The following is a 20,845-nucleotide window of genomic DNA, read 5'->3' as shown; positions in this document are numbered from 1 at the left end:
GGAGATAGCAATTATCTTTTTAAATTGTTGATTTTCTTCTACAGTGTTTTATTGTTTTAGTTTCCATTACATGTGGCTTTTAGTGCTATCCTTCCTGCCCTGTTTTTAATGGTTGTTTTAGCAGGGTAGGTAATAAAGTTTGAAAATAGTATAGTAAATCATTTAAATACTGCAGAAATATAATGACTTCAGCAGATAAATTTGGACTTAGTTACAGAATTAAACAAAATGGGGAAAGTTGCCTAACTTAAAACATACTAATACAAGGAGAAGATTACTAGATTGAAGTACGCACCTTTCCCTCATGATTCCATTCACTTCAGTGTGCAATAGATTCCCCAGCCATGGATGTTTGCAAAAGCTAATGTTTATGAAATGTCATTATGCCAGGAGCTAAAGGTGGATCTCCAAAATACATCTCAGACAGAAAAATAAATCCCAGAGCAAATGTGGAATAGCAGTTCCCCACTGCATCAGCTGGCAAAAGTGTTTCCAGCCCTCAGTGAAGGCTGGTAAGCTTGTGGGACGTGTACAGTCTTGACACTTGAAGCTACATGAGGACTACTGAAGATTCTCAATGGGCACAACTTAGTGAAACATAGCCTTTCCTGTCCTGTGCAATAAGAGGGAGATCATGGACAAACAGGGGCGGTGCGCCTATTGAGGCCAGGTAGGCGGTGGCCGCAGGTGCGGGGTGCCGGAGGGAGCGCTGGAAGAGGCGCGGGGGGCGAGAGCACGCCCCCCAAAGCAGAAGCCTCCTATTCCTCCCACCCCATGCTGCCGCGCCGCCAGCACAAGCCCCCGGCTGGGCGCAGCCACCGCAGGCAGGCATCTGCTGCGGCGGAGGCAACCGAGCGGGAGAGCTCGGAGGCCGCCCGCCGCAGCGATCGGGCCGGCAGCGGCGCGTGCGCTCCCGTGATGATGTAACCCATGACATCATCACGCAGGCAGGTGCGCGCGTGCTCATGCGCACGGGGAGGGGGGCGGTTGGCCGGCCAGCCGCGAGCGTGGCAAACCCTAGCACTGCCCCTGTGGACAAATCCCATTCATCTCATTGGAGTATTTCTGGAGAAGATCCCAGCAGATTGTGCTTATCTAATTGTGGGTGTGGGGGGCACTGACAGAACATTTAAAAATCTATTTTCCATTTAATTTGATGGCAAGTTGATTGTGCTTCATGTCAGCTGCCAAAGGACTGACAGTCATCCAGCAGCAGCAAAGAACTGGCAACGCTATTTGCCTGATGGAAGAGAAAGTTCAGCAAACTGATGAAGGGTAAAATCCAGCCAAGGTTAAGCACGTTCAGCTCCCATTTCCCTCAATAAGTAGTATTTCAGAGTGTTTTTAAATCACCCATTGGAATAATGGAATATAAAAAAGTGCTTAACTTTGACAGGACCATGCCCTTGGTTTTTATATTTTATATATTATATATATATATATATATATATATATATACATATGCACACAAAATAAATATATAGAGATGTAGTATTTTAAAGTACATTAAAAGTTTAGTCATTTTTAAAATTTGGATTTTTTTTTCCCCAATAGAATGAAAACGGCACATCTACAAGACACTGATTTTTTTAAACTCAAGATTTACCTGAGACCCTGTAATGTGAAGACATCTAGACAAAAGGAAGGTTATGCTATAGACAGTCCCCTGAAAGGAAGTACAATTATATTGGTTACTACAAACACTGGGAGGGAGGAAAGTAACGAGCAAAACTACTCTAAGACTCACCATCTCTACACTGGTTGCTAAGGTATTTTATAGGGACATATAACAGCACTAGTACACACTACATGAACACAGATCACTTTTTAAAACCTCATATATGCATGTATAGGATACAAGAGGATACTAAAGTTTACAATTTTGCCAATTATTGAAGACGTATTTTTCTCCCTCATGTATAGTGCATTTATAATATATGGGTTACTTCCATGGAGTTTGTTGAATGTATTCTTACAAGCTGTACTTCCAGTCTACTTGCTAGATTAAAAACTATTTAAGATTAATATTCATATATCACTGCACACAGTGCAATGCTATGGGGTGTAGCACATGCAGTAACATAATGCAGCATTGTTGATGACTGATTTGCCAAGCAGCTAAACACTTGCTCCCTCTTGTTTCTCACTGTCCTCTTCCTTCCAACATATGTTGGCAGTTTATGATTTTGGAATGACCGTGCGATGCGGAAGGGGAAGAGGAGTAACGGCAAAGTATGTACACCTCAGATTGTTGTTTGGAGGAAGAATCTGTCTTTACAAAAGTATGCACTGATATAAATACAACAACAACAATTATTATATAGACCAATGTCAGGGTTCAGTTATTTCACCCACCCTGCTGGCTGAAAGAGAAGGATACACTGAGAGGCTGTATAAAGAACTTTGTAAGAAAAGAGCAGGGGCATATCACATAGCTAAACAACAGAGCTAAATGCAAACATGTGTTTTGCATGTGGGAGCTATAAGATTTATACTACCAGAAGAATATAAAATTAGGCACAAATTATATGACGGTTTCTTGGGAAGAAAGGGGAGAAAGCATGGAAAACATGAGATGAACTTAAAATAGGACTGGCATTTCCCCCTTCAATTTATCAATGAAATGAAGATGTAAGAACAACTGAGGCGTTTAATGAAAAAGAAAACCTAGCAGATTATTAACTAAAATGCATGGCATTAATTAAGACAGTGGTGCCCATCTGCTATTGTTTGGCATGCTTTCGCATCAGATTTCACAACTGACACAGCTTTGTTTCATACAGTTCACCATGCTCTTCTCTTTTTCTTTCCCCACATACCTTTAAAAGAGCCTGAAAGGCTCATTAATCTCTCTCTACAGCACTGCCAAGTATCATATTATATTAGTGCACTATATTGAGAGGCTGCCTTCTTGCTTGTGTTACAAAGCAGAACAACTGGTGCCAATGTAACTAGCAACTCTTGAATGGAAGACATATTGGCAAAATCACTGGGCCACATTCAACTCCCATGGTATAAATGCTAGACACTTGAGTCAGTTCACTTTCAGTGGAAATCCACCATATTTATATCTGGCATTATGGAGGTAGGAATCTAGTCCCATATGTCACACACAACTCTGCAATGTTCTATTGTTTCATACACCCAACATCTTAATTTTGTGTGTGATTGTCCTGATGATTTCAGGATGTAGAAAAAGCGGGGCATCATTCAGTAAAAGAGCAACACTTTTTCATGTACGATACTTCAGATTCAAACCACAGCATCTTCAGTAAAGAAGAAAGGCTGGGAAAGGCTTTAGGCTGAGATACTGTGTTCAGTATTTGCTAACAGTCAGGCTTGGTAGCAAGGGGCTCTATAGGCCATAATGGGCTCTATAGGCATAAGGCAGTTCATTGTATCTGTATATCCAGAAGTTACAGTTGCACATTCCTTTAAGCAAATGTGTTTGTTGTAACTTGGGGCAAATAGATATGAAATAGATTTGCCCAGATGGCAGCCCAATCAATTGGTTGTTGTCATTGGAAAATTTTACACATCAAGACATGTACTCCTCAATGGCCCCTCAAGGCCCAATTTAATTTCCTTTAAAATCAACGAGCACAGAGCAGGTAAACAAATTGCCACTTGACCGCTATCACCACAGCCTTGCATTTACTGATTTTTGCATATCATGAAACAGGCTGTGTGAACAACTATGCTTGACGTAAAACAGATTTTTAGAATCCAACAATGAGATGGAAAACTATGGCTGTAGTCTCCATGTAGTGATCTGTTGAATGCTACATGTGGTTGCCAACCACCTTGTCCCTCAGCACACTTGAACCAGAGGCAGTACTCGTAGGATGTCCAGATATGGTGCCCACTCATATGGTTGTAACAAATAAATTATGTGAATTCGTTGTTAAGAGCAGAATTGGCCCAGTATTGATTGAAGCAATTTCCCTATGCAACTGACTAATTGCCATTGTTTCACAGTGAAGTTACTTCTTTCTGGATACCACTGTGTGTGTGTATGTACACATATAACACTAAACCAAAACTCAGTGCTTAAAGTGGTCACTGTAGTTCTTCACTACAAGCATGCAACAATAAATCCTACTTCTTAAGCAACCACTTTCAGGCACTGCGAAAAAGAATAAAAAGACAATGAAAGAAAGCTCAAAGGAATGACTGTACAATGTGACAATAAGTAGGGGAATTACTAGCACTGGGTTCCCAGTTCAAAATCTTTTGGTGGCAGTTTAAGTCCAAGGGACGATGTTCCCAGTGGGTCTATCATATTCTGGTAACGTTCACCACGGTGTTTAGCCAAAAATGGACCCCAATCTGGTTGTGGAGAGCAGACCAATTTGAGCCTCTGGAATCACAAACAACAGCAAAATGGGGGTGTTAGCTGCAAAAGTGGATCATAATCAGCTGATATTAGTATTGTTAGTTTCTCTCTTAAGGCACTGTTGCAATACCCTGCTGTTCAGTGTTTGATTTCCACACATATGCAAGATTAGTAGAGGATAAATTGTCCAGATTTTCATCATCTAGCTTTCCCTTCTTATCTCTCTCTCTGAAGTCCCCAATCACCCACAGAAAAACAATTCACAGTCATGGCCACCAATAACCAAGCTCACACAGCAAAGGACATGTGCCCAATTATTTAGCCCAATTGTCTGAGCAGTGGGTTGCTGCATCAAAATAATTGGATTTTTGTTTAGCCAATTTCCCAAAAGTATACAGATGACCAAAAAAGTAATACATTACTGGGAGTAAACAAAGATTTTAATTATCTGATCACAAAATTTTACTTATGTGTATAGAAGTGGGAGGGGGGACAAAACAGTATGTTAACTCTGGAGAGGTACGAACAATAAGAATCTTGTTCATCTTTCCACTGATTTTTTTTGTTGAAAAATATAATTTGATTGGGGTATTGTATATGAAATAGGGAAAGAAAACATATTTCTGATGGTTTAAGAGGGAACAATTATATGTTTATTACCTATTAAAGGGAATCAAGCCTCCATATCAGTTATTTTAATTTCTGCTTAATTACCAGTTTGCAGCCCTTGCCTCCCAAATGAACTGTAATGAACTGGATAGCTCAGGAAATTGTGTTGAAAATGAAATAGCTGCTGTAGAGAAATAAATTCCTTTCAAACAAGACAGAATGTTTTTGGCATTGCTTTGATATTATGGTTAAAAAGCAGGGATGCTACTACATTTCGTTAATAAGCCAGCTCCAAAATTAGAGGACAAGGAACATAGTAACTGACTTGAAAGAGAAATGGGGTGAGAGGCCAGGGAAGAGGGGGGAAAACCAACAAGCTTGAAAATACTGTCAACTCACTTAAACAGGTAGGATGAATACAAAAATAAAGTCTAATAAAGTCTAATTTCCCTTCCTTTGCTCTAGCAGTATTGATTCCTAAATCCCCTATAGTATGTATTCTTTTTGGTTGTTTTGCAGGTGGGGGTGGGGGTACTGTTTCCAGTGTTAGGACTGTAGAAGCAAAGTATCAACAGCAGTGAGTTTGTGTGATGCAGTGGTTAGACTAGGACCAGGGAGACCAAGGTTCAAATCCACACTTGTTATGAAATTTACTAGGTATTTTGTACTAGTCATTCTCCCAGCCTACCTCACAGAGTTCTTGCAAGGATAAACTGGGCGGGGGGGGGGGGCTTTGTATTTTGCCCTAAGCTCTTTTCATGTAGGACAGTATAAAAATGTGTTAAATAAATAGCCCAAATCAAAATTTATTTTTAGAGTAAAGATCAAAATCACATCCTGTCTACCAGCACTTATTTTAGTAGTATGAGTAGAGCTGAAATTAATTTGCAGCTAAAAATTGTCCTCAAAGCTCTCCTTTATGAATATTGATGTCTCGTCTTGATATTCTCTGAGCTGTCCACGTACACAGATCTCCGCAGTTCCATACCTAATACAAACCTCGCATGACAAGATGAAAGCAGTTACTTTATTAGAATAAGATTTCAAATGCAAAAACACACAGATAAGCCAAATAAAGGGGGTAGGGGCCATGAATTTGCACCCACCTGAAGAGCAGACATGCATGGCACGTAGATTGTGGAGGTCAGGTGTGCACTGAATGCACATGCAATCGCCATTAAATCTTTAAGCTGAAGCACTTTTAAAAAGCTCAGTCAATAGAATTTTGCCTTGACCTGAATCCACTCTCTGATCTATTTCCTGAGGTTAAAATTCTTACATTCACCATAACAGCAAAGTCTCACATTACATCGGCAGTACTAGAGCAACCATACTCCTGCACCTTGCTATGATGCCAGGGTCACTTAAGAAGTCCTAGGCCACATGACGAGGGTTCATGCTGTTGCTTCTCCCTAAACCACTATTGCTCAAAGGTGGCCTTGAGTTGGGGGAAGCTGCAGAGTGGATCGAAATGTCTTTCCTTACCCCAGTCACACAGGTAGGAATGGCACTGCAGCATAAAGTGAGATTCCACTCTAAGGCATCATCTGCACCAAAAACACAGCCATCCTCCAGAACGTCTTCACCAACATCTGACCGTTCAGTTATGCCTGATTTGCAACCTGAAGATTTGTGTGTTGTAACCTAAACATGATCCCTTTTTCTAAAATGGGGTGAGAACATATGAACCACATCTTAAACATTAAAATGAGAGGAGGAGAAAACTTACCTCAATAAATTTGCCAGGAGCTATGTGCATTTTTATCACAAACATAATTGGAATCCAGATAACAGAACAAGCCAACATCAGCCACCCAAGTACCATAGACCAGCCTGGGTAGTGGTAGGTGCCGTAAGTCATTGGTTCCCACTGATAGAAGCTGAAGCAAAGGATGAACTAGTAAAAGAACACACGTGAACACACAAATATTAGCAGTGTGTACATTGTCATACACATATGTGCTAGCAATATGAGTTATATAAAAGTATATTATTTATACATGCATACAGATAAAAGCTTACAACCATTAAAATAAAGCACTAAATCTGTTTGTGTTGATGTTCAGATTCCAATGCCAACATAATTCCACAGAAATAAAAGAAACCAAGTTTGATTTCCATGAGAGAATGATACCAGGATCTTGTTCCTATGATAAAAAGTTTTATTATACAGTCTAATGGCAGTATAGCTTAACACAATTATCTTGTTAGTCCATTGCACTTATTTCATAAAGAGCAATGTGTCTGCTTATTTTTGTGCATAATTCAGTAATGCCTGTGAACTGCTTATGTATACAATAATAGCATGCTTAAGATGTATAACAGTGTTGCTACAAAGGCCCATATAAAAATGACTGGTTGTATTGTAGGAGATGTAGATCAATTTAAATTGTAATCTTAACCGTTCAAATACATCAAATATTCATTTTAATGGAGACCACAACAAGCAGAGAAGATGCAGATGTCCTGTCTGTTTCTGCTGAATGCAACACAGTGTTTTCAGCAATCAATGTGAAATATTTTCCTGTTACCCAGAATACTGCACATTGTGCTGTGTGATGTCATAAAAACGACACATATCTGCCCCCCTCCCCAAGTGCCTGATAAGGGGATTTTGAGTGGGGAAATGCTGGAGGGGAAAGGATTAAGGAATCTCTTGCATCACCACCACACACCCTCGCTCAAATTGCTGATTTAAAAGAACAGGGTGTGTGTGGACGGGGTGGGTAGGTGCACAGTGCTGCACATCATGTAGGATCACCAATGGGGAGAGTCCCAGATAATTTGAGGGTACCAGTTCTATTGCTCTCCCCTATTTATGGACTAGAGAAGGAAAGACATATTTTCTATCCTGTTTATTTTGAATTATTTTCTTTCTTTCTATTTAACAAACTTGATGGGATTAGGGGTGCAGGACAAGCTTGTCCCAGCAGTAGAAACTGTTTTCTGTGACTACAACCTGAAAAATTCAGAATAGCTGCCATGTGCCACTTCTTAGTTGCTACTGAAGATTGTAGGTGGCAGGCAGATGGCTGGCAGGCAGCATTGCAGAGAGAGAAAGAAGCACGGAGTAGCTATCCCAAGCTGACTCATTTGTTCTTTTGTACTCAGCAGCAGTGGAAGAGGGCCAGGAGTTCCCTGGAGGCTTCTGCAATGCCTATCAAGCTTCCTAGCACTCCCTGCTTGTATACAGTGGTGGTAGACCTGGAGTTGTGTTCGCCACAGCAGGACACAAAGGAAGGGGAGGACAAAGGCATTCGTGTTCTGGGTGAGGAAGAAGCCCAGTAGCTGCATATTCTGCAGCTGCTCTAGAACTTTTAATGAGATAGGCAGGCTTTGTGTGTGATCTGGCAGCTCTATCTGAGGCCCAGGATAAGATGCTAAGGTGTCATTTAATTAGAACCAGTGTAGTAGGACTAATGTTGTGGGTGTCGACTTGGAAGATCTGGGTACAAATCCCTGCTCATTCATAAAGCTCAGCCTCTTCACAGGATAAAATGGAGTCCATGTATGCTTCCATGAGCTCGTTGGGAGAAGGCTGGAATAAAACATGTAATAAAATTTGAGTTGGGGGGATTTGTAAATAAAGTCTTTTTAGTATATTTTAATTTCCAGTCTCATTATGTTATCTGTTTCCACTGGGAAGAACAAAAACTGTTAAAATTTTGTAGGAAGACTTGTTCTTTCTTTGTTGGCTATTCAGGGTTCCAATGATGTTTTTCAAAAGTTCAAAGACAGACTTTAATTATGTGACAAGTCTTAAGTTAAAGCAGTTTGCTTTATTTTCACCCTACCCTTGATGTCTTTTGCACAATAAAAGATTTCATTGGAAGTGTTCTGTTTTGGTGGATGGAGGAAAGGAAAGTGCAGAGGTTTCTGCAAAATTCAAAGGCTGCTTGTAGAGATATTAAATACTAACTTTAAAAAAATGCATCTTTATAAATGCTGTGAAGAATAATATTTGCTCTGAAATATCTATGTATATCTTTCTGAGAGCCAAACCATACATGACAGTGGCCACAGGTCCACCCCATGACTGCCAATTCCATTTTAGAAGCATGTATATGTCTTTTAAAATGGCTGCAAAACTCTGACCCACAGCACCCACGTGACGAGGTGGCCCAGGAGCTCCCCCCTCCTGCCAGCACCTTTTCAGGTGCCAAAACAGCCCTCCATTGGTGTTTTGCCACTGTTCCCCAGAGTCTCTCTAAACTGTGCCCATAGCTCAAGTGCACCTTTAATTGCAGTACTTAAACTGACACATAGAACAATGGTTGTTCACTTTCAGTCTGCAAAGACAAGATTCTAATTCTAACTCATCATAACGGGTTAAAATTGCCTTATTTTCAGTCAGCTGAAAAGGTGGGAGGGAGAGGAATGAAAGATCCTTTTATCTCACTGCCAATAACAGATGCTAAGAAAAATATAATAGCATAGGGTCATGCTCAGAAAGAAGTGTGGTATGCCTTGCTTAGGAATTAATATCCCAGGCATTGTGAACATATGGCTGTTCTATTCTGCTTTTAAAATTTGAAAATTGCTTGTGCTTTAAAATAAACACATGTAATGGGTGTTTTGTGTTTTCTTTCTTAACACCGCTAAGTAAAAATTGCAATGAAATAAGAGAAAACTCAGGAAGAATATGTATTTATATAATTAATAACTTTGTTCCATATTTTGCAAATTTATTAATATGAATGCAATACTGGCCAGCAGCAGAAAAATTATATTTTCCCTCCCCTTCTGCAAAAAATCCTACAAGTTCTCTCAAGGTTCACAAAGGAAGGGGGGGCTATCTAGACAAATGCTGACACAGAGTGACACCTGGTGGCAGTAGGAAGCATTTGCAACTAGATTACTACGGACTTCGTAGAAAGTTTATTTTCCCTTGTTAAAAATACATAAGTTGTATACAGGAAAGAAAAGCCAGGCAACAATAGTTTGTTGCAATGTCTCAACTTCAGCAAACTTGATTAATAGAAAAAACTTCCCAAAAGAAATAAACCCTTGGCATGAGATTGCTCCACCCACTCTCAATATGGTGTAATTTCTAAGAAATATTGAAATATCTCATATTGAAAATAAATCCAAGCCATGATAAATAAAAAAATTAGTTTTATTCATTCTTTTATTGGTTAAAAAACTTCTACCCCGACTTTTGGTTATGGGACCCTCAAAGTGTCTTGTAAATGCATTATAAATAATCAGTGAGATGAAATACGTCAATGAAATATTTAAAAATGAGAAGTGAAAATAACAAGTGAATAAAATCACCAGAAAAACTAATAATCCAGCAATAGTTCAGCAGTACACTATAAAAATCAGAATCAGGAAAAACCAGGCTCCAAAGCCTGCCTAAACTGAATTGACTTAACCAACGTTGGGAAGGATAGAAGGAAAGGTCTGAGACAAATCTCACAGGTGAGGGAATTCTATAATCTTGGTAACAAAACTGAAAATGTCCTATCCCACATAACTTCTTGCCAAGCATTTGAAGATGAGGGATATGGCCTCTCTTGAAGACCTAAGCCCAAGCTCAGGTTGCTGATGAGATACCCAGCTCACACCCCTCTGGGATACCAGGAAAAGAGGCCCTAAAGCATCTATTAAGAGCCCTACATATAAAAAAGAGGAATGAAAGTTTGTAGTTTTCTATATACTATCATTTACTTTACACTTTGTGCAATGCATACTTGCACATTGTATAATCGCATTCATTGATAGGTGAGAATGTCAGGAACATTCTGCTGAAAACTCTCTCACACCAGCCAGATTGGAAATAATCAGGAAATCTGCAAAATCATGGTAGAACATTTCAGAGCATTTCAGTAGGGCTGGAGAGCTTCTTAGCATCTTTCACTAGCCCATCTCAGAACAGTCAAGTAAGCAAGAACTGTCCAGGCTGTTCCCACACATAAAACATGGAAACTCAGAAGACAAGAATCAGAGTGTAAGGTGACCACAGCTATCCAGTGAGGAAAGATGATGCAGGGACAGATCCAACACCTAATAGCTGGGGGTCATTTAAACCAATTATAGTTTAAATCTTTAGGCTTCAGTGTCACTATTTTAAAGGAAATATTGTGGCCTCTAATGCATCCTTAGCAAGAAGAAAGGGGGGAGGCAGATGTTCCAGGACCCCCACCCCCACCCCTCATCTCCCCACTCCCCAAATCCTTACTGTTAAAATAGTTGGGGTCACAAATGCCCAACAGACCCTCCAGAATTTGCTTGGCTGGAATCCAATCATCATCTCAATATCTTCACAAAATCTTTGCAAGCCTGTAAAATAAATACATGTAAATCAAGTTTTTAAAAAATGCAAGAGTCTAGGCTGCCTCTTACAAAATAGCGATAGCGATTCCCTTGTGTCTAATTATGGGAACAGACACTCCTGACTTGTCAAACTCTTTAAAAGATATTCTATCCATGTGGTATAATGTGCAGTATTATATGGAAAGCCATTTTAATAAATTATTTGCTTCCCAAAAAGGTATCCTACATACATATTAAACATATTTCAGACAGCTATTTTCTTAACATCCTGGGAAACAAAGAATGCTAGTTTAATTATTACAGATACAGTGCTGTGTACTTATTTCCTCCATATTTATTCTGTATTCTTACAGCCAGGCATTGTTTTGATTGTGATGAAGGTCTACGCAAGCTTCAATTAAACAAACTGAGGTTGTGCAGCAACATTGTTCATTGGATTGCTCTCTTGAAAACAAAGTATTAAAAATATGATCCATACTTTTACAAGTTCATCTCTGTCAATGATGTGTTGTTGGGGTTTCCATTAGTATTAAAGAAGTCAGACTAATGCTGAACCTACCTTTTTGACTCTGGTTATTGTGATGATGGTTTTATATGTTTCACACAGGTAAATTGTTTAGGATTTGTTTGACCCTGAGAATTTGATATGTATCTCAGTCTCTGCTAACATAAGATGCCAGGAGCTTCTAACCCTGGACTTTAGGGGCCAGGGCTTAGTGTCTCACTTCCTGAACCACCACAGCTTCAGGCAAAGTCATGCCTGAAAGAAGCCTCTGCACCATTTCTCAGGGTGTCCACTCTTACAGCTGCTTCCTAGGTCAGCCCAGCAGAGGTTGGTGACTGACAAAGTAATCCTAAAGCGAGTTTCACACTTCTAACTACATTGAAGATAATGGGGCTTTGAAAAGTGTGCCAGGCAGACAGGGCAGGGGTTATATAAGCTCTGCCTCTGACTTGGCTCCTCAGTCCTAGCATCTTGTTTGATGTGAGCGGGTCTGGATTTACACTGCCTGTTCATGGAATTTTAATCTTCTGTCTACCCTCAATCACACCTCCATCCTCTGGCCTTACTTACTGCTTATCATCAGGCATGACCTCCTGTCTGCCCATGACCTCACTGCCTGCCTCAGGCCTAACCATTTCAGCTTCTTGCCCAGATAAGCTGGGCTAATTGAACTCAGTCTCATGCATCCTGACAGCCAACTACACTATGAAGGCATTTTCTCTTTTCCTTTTAATTCTGCTTTATATGATTGTACTACAAACTCAGTCTCGCAACTGTGGATTAAGAGCAGAAACAGGAATCGGTTGTGTAGTGGGATTGTATGAGGTTCAGTATACATAAGGAAGTCCTTCACCTTGTTTGAACCCTCTGCTAAGCTGGCCAGGGCTATGCCTCTGCTGGCTTCCTTCCCCAAGCATTTGGTGCTTCTCACTGAAATACTTTGTTGGGCCAATCAATATTACAAGGCAAAAATGTCCTGGATTCTGGCTTGGGACTCAGCATTAAAGTTAGGTTCTTCTCAATGCTAATGAGAACAAGATCAAAGTGCTTAGGAAGAAATATCTTCAAATATCTTCATATTGTTCTCTGTTACCAAGGAGTCAAATTTATGTTATACTATTCAGCAACATACTGATAAAAATTATTAAATGAAACCACTCTGGGCACTCTTAAACAGAATTGTTTCCTTCAACATCAGTAATAAAGTTAGACCCATAATTCCCACATTATTTCAGTCCATTGAGTCTTTTGTTTGCCTGGCCTCCACAAGATGGCCACATTATCTGGTTTGTTGAGCCAGTCCCAAGCCCACAGCAGGTGACTTCAGTCTGATTTATAAAGGGACAAATATTACATTGGTTCAATGTTCTTTTCAGACTTGTTTGCAGCAGCACACCACCATTTTGCACCAACTAAGGATTAGACGGAGTGATTTCTTGTCCTCGATTTCTCATTGTCATTCCTCTCACCTTTCTACCACTAAGTAAACTGCCTCTGCTCAGTAATAGATGTTTTCTAACAGAAACCCTGCAATGCTGAAGCACTGCTATGGCTATTAATTATTCACTCTCAAAGAACAAAACCATCCCACCTCAACGTAAAATAAAACTTGTCACTTCACTGTTTCTGTGGAGGTGACAGGGAGTGAGGGATCAAGGCTGAATTTTCTCTCTGATGTGCATTTCAAATTTTTAGCCTCCCTCTGAGAAAAAAAAACCAAAATATGATTCTTCCACCATTCAAAGTGTACAGAATGCTTTCCATCCTATTGCATTGACTGTAGCAGGTGGATGGCGTTTATAATGATGTGGATTAACCAGCAGGAGAAATATGGCAGGAGTTATGCCTTCTGCTTACAGATTAGTGCTCTCTCACACACACAAAATCAAGTTTATCAGTCACTACTCAAATGATTGAAACATCATGTAATGACTTGTGCCAGAAATAGCCATCAGGGCCAGCTCCAGAGAGAAATTATCTTAATATCACTTCCCTGGAAGTAAGCCCCATTGAATAAACCTAAGTAAGATTCTGAGTAGACTTGCTTAGACTGCTACAGCATATTCCTGAAACTCAATTTACTTTTCTGTTTCTTCAACAGACTGTCTAGCTTCTGATATGAAACTTCATATAATGTATGCACATTCAATAATTTACTTGGGGTGTTCACATATACCCCCCTACAAGAACTGCTTGAGGCATTTGCTGCTTACAATATGAAAGTGAATGTTTTCCCAATCTGGACTTTTGTAAGGCAAATGGAAAATCCAGCCTTCCAACTCCTATATATATGAGAAAGCAAAATAGGAAGAGCTACATCCTGTTGATCTCAATGGAAATTACTTCTGAGTAAACATTCATATGATAGAGCAGTAAAGGCATGCATACATCATAGTTTCTGACCCAGAGTTCTTTGAAGGGGCTAAGAATCTCTAACAGAGAAGACACAACATTTCCACAGTTCCCAGAATTCTCTTGTGGAAACCAAGACAGTTAAGCTTCCATTAAACTGATATAAAATAATATGTTCTAAGATGATACCAGAGAGTTTCAACTACCATGAATCTGTACAGCATCAGTAATTTAATTGTGCCTAAAATCACATCCCTACATCCCACCCAATCCCTCAATAAAATGAAAACTACACGTTCATTGCTCATAGTGATGAGGCTGGTATGAAAAGCAGTCGTCTTGTTTAACAATGAGGTACTTAACAGCATTATCATAAGGCATGTTAACATGGTACTTGAATTTTCATGTTTGGAAATTAGACCCACATAGATCAGAATACACACTTGATTTTAAAAGGGCTGTTCTACACCTTTGTACTCAGAAGTGGTATGAGGGAGAATACTTAAGACTTTCCAGTTATTTCTGAGAATGCTTTTAGACATTGACAAACATTCTGTCCGTAAAAGAGTCATAGAAGAGCTTCCAAAGCTCCTCAGGAAAGAGAGATGGCTATTATTATTTCCAACCCAAGATGCTTTAGGACCACTGGAATCTTCCACACCTCTTCTTGTTCCTCCCACTACACCAATGGTTCCCAACCTTTTTGAGTACAAGAACCCCCTTTTAACATAAAAAAATTGCAGACTGTCCCCCCAAGAGTTATTGTACTATTAGTATCTGTTGATTAAGAAAATACATAATGGCAAAAAGATCAATATGACTATGTTTAGTTTGTATATGGATTTGTGCACCCCTTGCAATAAATCTGAGGCTTCCGAGGTTCAAGCCCTCAAACTGTGAACCACCACACTGGACCTGATGGCTGCTTCTTCTCATTGTGGACAAGGGTACTAATACTTGAGTAAACAGAAGCAGGGGGCCAAGGGGAGGAAGTGGGTTTACCTTCATCCTTGGAAACAGAGGTGATGCTGGGAGGATCGAGGGTGGGTGGATCTGAGCGGAACTGCAATTTATATATGAGAAATTACGTGATGGTTTTCAGCGAGTGTTTCACAGGATGAGTGTCGGCTAATTGCAAGGGAATTATAGGCTTAAGAAAAAAGGAACATTTGTGATTGGATTAGCATCTAGCTTGTTGAAAACAGGATCCATCTGCCCTGAGCACTCAGCGTACAACTGCCCATTTTTCATACTAAATAAAAATATAAAACATAAGTATAAATTAGTAACAGCACGATTTTACGTTTCTTGTCCTGTGGCTATTTCTGCTGAAAGAAGCTACCTGAAAATTCATTGTGCCCTTAAGGGAGCATAAAAATAAAGCTGGTTTTGATTATGTTGGCAGGAAAAAAAATGGATGAAAGCAATTTACTTTCCAACTGAAACACAGTCATCTATAACATGCACCGGCTCAGAAGCACTGCATTTCCAGACAAAGCTAATGAGGATTGTGCAGAAGATTATTACAATGCCAAATCCTAATTGTGCTTACCAATCATTCATTCCTAATCTGAGAAAATAGTGAAAGGACATTAGTGTACATTGCACATGGAAAGCACACCTGTCACTGGGAAGATCATAAAGCAGCACTAATGGAACGATCTTTGGAAAAGATGACTTCAGTGCAGAGGGCTCCCCCTGCCCCCATTTACAAATCTGTGAACAGAATGTATAACAAGAACCAAAGACAAATTTATTTCATCATACAAGCTGTCACTACAGAAATTTGCTTATTATTGAAAAAGAGTAAAGTACAGAGAAAGGTGTTGCTCAAGTGTAATGCAGATGATTGAGTAATTCATCAAGCTGAAATTAGAGTTGGAAGAAAAATAGAAATGAGACAAAAATGTAGGTGTAGCTACACCTTCCAAGGCATGTGTTTTCTCAAGAGGCATGAACAATGCTTTTTATTTTGGAATATATCACTTCACCACATTTTAATGTGTTTTTTAAAAAAAGAAGTGGGCCAATGAAAAATCCAATTCCATTTTGAGATGTAGGAAGTTAAACGCTCACACCCACACCATACAGCCCAGAAAATCTACAACAACTAACCCACACCCACACTTGAGAACACTAAGCCACCCTTTATTCATATCTTTTGAACTCTGATTTTCATTAAAGAGTTTCAGGAAACCTCCCCAAGTGCAGGTCTATCAAATAAACTGATATCACGAAGCCCTGGAAAATGTAGTCATGTGACAGACCTGTAGCTCTAATTAGGAAACCACAATGTCCAGGACTCCTTGGGGAAGCTGTGATGAACAGCCATGGAGGCTGAACTCATTTGAAACAGTTTTAAACTCTGAAGTATAGATGTGCGCTAAAAGGACCACTCAATGCTTTCTTCAAACATGATAGAGTATTACCTTATGAAGTGATCTGCAGGAAGATTATTACTTTTGAGAGGAGTAAAGTACCTTAAGTGTCTAGGTTGCCAGCTGGCCTAGAGAAGAATCTTTTGTCCCTTTAATAGAGAATTAATGGGATGTTATTTAGGTCCATATCACAAAAAGCTTTCATTGTCTATTTTGACATATTAAGCCTCTATTAAAGGGATATGACATTTTCACCCAGACAATTTGGCAACCCTGCTTCAGACTGGAATGGGCTCAGATATATGGTGGAGGAGAGGGAAGCGGAGCAACAGGCCCCAACCCCAACATATAACCATTTGGTGCAAGACACACATAGATCACTAGGATTGCCAGGTATCCAGTTTTCATCTGGATAGTCCAATATTTTCTTGGACCTCAAAGAATACCGGACATTTAAATGCCCAGTATTTTCACATGGTAGGGAGCAGGAATGGCCAAGGCAAGCAAGATGAGCAGCGGCACTAGCTGGTGCTGTCCCAGCTATTTTGACAGGCAGCCAGCAGCACCAGAAAGTTGCTACAGCTGCTGATACACCACATGGCTGGTGATGTCTCAGCATCTGGTAGGAGGGGTGAGCAAATATGGGCTTTCAATGAGGAGAGTAGGCTTGGGCTCAGACTCAGGCTGTGGCTCCCTCCCTCTTCCCTTCTCCCCCCTATGTTTCACCCAGCAGGCAATCTGCTGCTGGAGGGCACAAAAGCATAGCCCTTGCTGAGGAAAGCAGAGCTCGGGCTCTGCCTCCCTGCCTCCACCCACCAACCAATTGACTGCCCAGTCACCTCAGCCAGCATCACATCCTCCGTCTAAAGTTGGCAGCGTACTTACTCAAATGTCCGCTGCAATCCCCTTCCCTCTCAAAATGGTCCAGAGCAAGCAACAGAGCCTCCCTGAACTGGACAGACAGCTGTAGGATGGAGATGCATGATGATACCCTTCAACTCTTAATTTCTCCTTTATTCAACACAGGAAGATTCAGGCAGGTGTCCTTCCACCCCACCACATCTCCATATAGGAGGAAGATTAAATGTTCAAAACACACACTCCTTTCCCAAGGTAATTTCAGGCTCCCTTGACAAAAAAGAGCCTGTTGCCCTCTTCCAAGATGGTTGTGCTGCATGCATTGCAAGCATCCCCAACGTTATTCCTGGGCTTGAGGAATGTGGAGGAAGTGAAACAGGTGGGACTGGGAGAGCCCAAGAGCTGTCCTCATTCCTCCACCCCTAAGCAGCCAAGGAAAGTGAGAAATGGAGCCCCAGGAGCCCTGGGAATGTAGTCTTAAATGGAGAAGTATTGTTTGCTGCATGACTAGATGGGGAGGGGAGAAGAATAGGTATGAACTGAGAACAGAGAAGGCATTCTGTACATCATCGTCGTTATCATCATCATCATCATCATCATCATCATTCTACCTTTCTCACTGAGATCCAAGGCAGATTATACAGTGCAAGTGAATATACAATATAATCAACAGCTAGGACATTCATTGAGCAAAGTACAAGAATGAACAACTGTTAGACCACATAGTGAAAGAGATACAATAGGGTATGGTAGCAGGAAATTTGGGGGGAAAGCATGAAACTGAGCACAGAAAACTCCCTAGAAGGTGCATGTCTACATCAGCAGATAGTACCCAACAGAGTATCTTATAGTTCCTGTCCGTACCAATGCATCTCTCTGAACTACCTCTTACGACACTATCCTATCATCTGGGTAGAAAGCCCTCCTGAATAATTCAGTTTTGCATAGTTTGAGGAAAGCCAAGCTTTCCTGACCTCCTCAGGCAGGAAGCCATTCCATAAGGTGGGGGCTACCACGGAGAAAGCATATGAGCAGGCAGCTGTTGATTTTGCTCAACTGCAGGGCAGTATCTGCAGAAGGCCCTGTCCAAATGAGCAAAGCTGCTATGGCAGAACATAGGGGGAGGGGCAGTTGCACAGATGTGAGGGGCCAAGGCCATGAAAAGCTTTGAATGTGATAGTCATTGCAGTGAATTAAGCCTGGTTGCTGATGTTGCAAATATTGACCTCCCAGAAACTAAAGTTGTTACTGTGGCAACCAGATGTTATCCAATAGGGGCCAGCTAAGACAAGAGAAAACCAGGAGGATGTGAGATCTGGCTGCCAATAAAATATATGCTTCCCCCTCCCACCACAGTGAGAATAATTTTGTAGTTTTAAAAACGTATTCCCACTAATAAGACAGTTTCTGCTACAGATCTACACTTGCTGTCTGTATTTGTAAAAGGAAATGTCACAAGGAGTTATAAAGAACACAGAAAGGAACCAAAAGGAGAGTACTTGTCCTCATGTGTCCCCTTCTGATGGTAAAATGTAGCTAGAACAAGAGAAGACATTTATTTACAAAGAAAAGGATGCTGGGGATTTTAGATGACAAAAAGGAGAAATAAAAAAGAACAGAATTCTGTTCAAAACAATATATTTACAACCCCAAATTGCCAGTTCTTAGTATTTTAAGTATTTATACCATGTACAAATGTTAGCCCTGATTATTACTCAGCAAATATAACAACAATACATCCTACAGGCTTGAGGATAAAAGTTGAAATGAGTCCAACTTTGCGATTTATAAAATGGCCTCAAATTAATACATTTTAATACATGCTACTGATTACACTATAAACAAGAACTTCCCTCTATGGGGTGCATGTTACCTCAGAACATTTTTATATGTTTATTGAACCCTTTGCAATATTTCACAAAGATTTTGCTGTACTCCTGCCACTCAGTGGCCAAGACAAAAATAGCATGAAGGTTTGATGCGCACACATTAGAAAGCATTATTTTGAAAAGAGCTTTAAAAACGCTTTAATATACACACAACCACATAACTAACAGCTGATAGAAACCACAGGCACAACAAAGAGTATCAAAAATATTCCTAAAATAGATGGGGCCAAGGCCAAAACAACATGAATGCAGCCAAGTTTTAAGTCAGCTGTTCTACATAACTTGATTCCAGTAGTACTTTAAAGACCAACAAGATTTTCAGAGTATAAGCTTTTGAGTGTGTAAGATCCATTTGTCAGATCGGACCTTCGATACTCAAAAGCTTGTACCCTGAAAATCTTGTTGGTCTTTAAAATGCTACTGGACTCAAATCTTGATGTTCTACTGCAGAGCAACACAGCTACTCACCTGAAACTATCAACATGATAATAATTCCATGTAGTACTGTCATGATTTTTAAGAGTTTGATTCACATTGGAGTCTCAGCAAGAAATGTGGGCTATAAATAAAAAATAGATAAAATTTGCCAGCACAGGGGAACGAACATAGAGGCACAAATCTTTGGACTGTTTAGGATAAAACAGGAAATGGATTAACTTACAATGAAATTCTAAACAGAGTTACTCTAGTCTAAGCCCATTGAAATTGATGGGCTTAAACTGGAGTAACTCTACTTAGGATTCCAATAAAGCTTTACAATACAGGAAGTAAATGGGAGGATTAGATCAACAGTGTGATTCTCCCAGGAAGCTGTATTTATAACCTATGCCATTTAATTTTTCACAAATGATAAGAATGGTGGTGATCAGTGATGACTGCATCATACATACAAATGATAGCAATTTATGGATGGATGACAAAATCGAAAGTAGACTGTGAGGAACTATCCAAGCTAACAGAATGAACAAAAGAAATCGCAACTGAGATTCAGCATGAATGAGTGCCAAGTGAAGCGTGCTGGAACAAAAAAACCTGTAACTTCATATAGCATTTGGATCTTTTTATTTTAGAAAAAAACATATCGATTTTAAATTGTGAATGGTATAAAAAGATGCTGGGGTTTTTTTGCACCCTCTTAACATTATAACTTGTGATCACACAATTAAATTGATGGGCAGAATGTTCAAAACAGGCAAAGGTAAGTACTATTGCTGACTTCTTAAATCTCTGGGCAACTCTGGATACATTAAACCATACAGGAGTTTATTTATGTGTGAACACAGATTTAGATGTCTGTGAACTTTTTCTAGAAATAAACAAGGAATGTTTGCTGCTTCCAATGCAGGATGAAGAAATGCTGACGAAACTAGGAATGTTTAGCTTAAAGAAAAGAAAGTGAAGGGGGACATAAAAGCAGCTTTCATATATTTTAACAGCTGTCACAAAAAGAGGGCAAGTGTTGTTTAACTGGGCTCCTGAGGTTGATACAAAAAGCAGTGGCTTGATGCTACAAAACAGTTTTTGGTAAGAAATTTGAAAGTTTCACAATAAAAATAATCCAGTAATAGGGGAAAAAAACTTGCCCTAGAAAATATGGGGATCCTTTTCCTGATGGGTTTTTAAATGGTGAACAGTCCAACCC

At 39.9% G+C, this 20,845-nt stretch overlaps 1 protein-coding gene across 1 annotated transcript in view; it reads right to left on the bottom strand.

The window, feature by feature from the left end:
- Nucleotides 1-4,204: 4,204 nt before the first annotated feature.
- The window catches only part of SLC6A5 (solute carrier family 6 member 5), a 71,264-nt gene continuing 54,623 nt past the window's right edge, over nt 4,205-20,845 (bottom strand). Inside the window, exons 14-16 of the mRNA XM_054971076.1 lie at nt 11,127-11,227; nt 6,675-6,842; nt 4,205-4,360 (exon numbers count right to left, since the gene is read on the bottom strand). Of these exons, the coding sequence (XP_054827051.1) occupies nt 4,205-4,360; nt 6,675-6,842; nt 11,127-11,227 (425 nt within the window). The remainder of the gene's footprint in view (nt 4,361-6,674; nt 6,843-11,126; nt 11,228-20,845) is intronic.

This window comes from Eublepharis macularius, chromosome 2, assembly GCF_028583425.1.
Source record: "Eublepharis macularius isolate TG4126 chromosome 2, MPM_Emac_v1.0, whole genome shotgun sequence".
Lineage (NCBI taxonomy): Eukaryota > Metazoa > Chordata > Lepidosauria > Squamata > Eublepharidae > Eublepharis > Eublepharis macularius.
The sequence above is the reverse complement of the archived record's forward strand: the minus strand, read 5'-3'. Positions and strand labels throughout refer to the sequence as shown.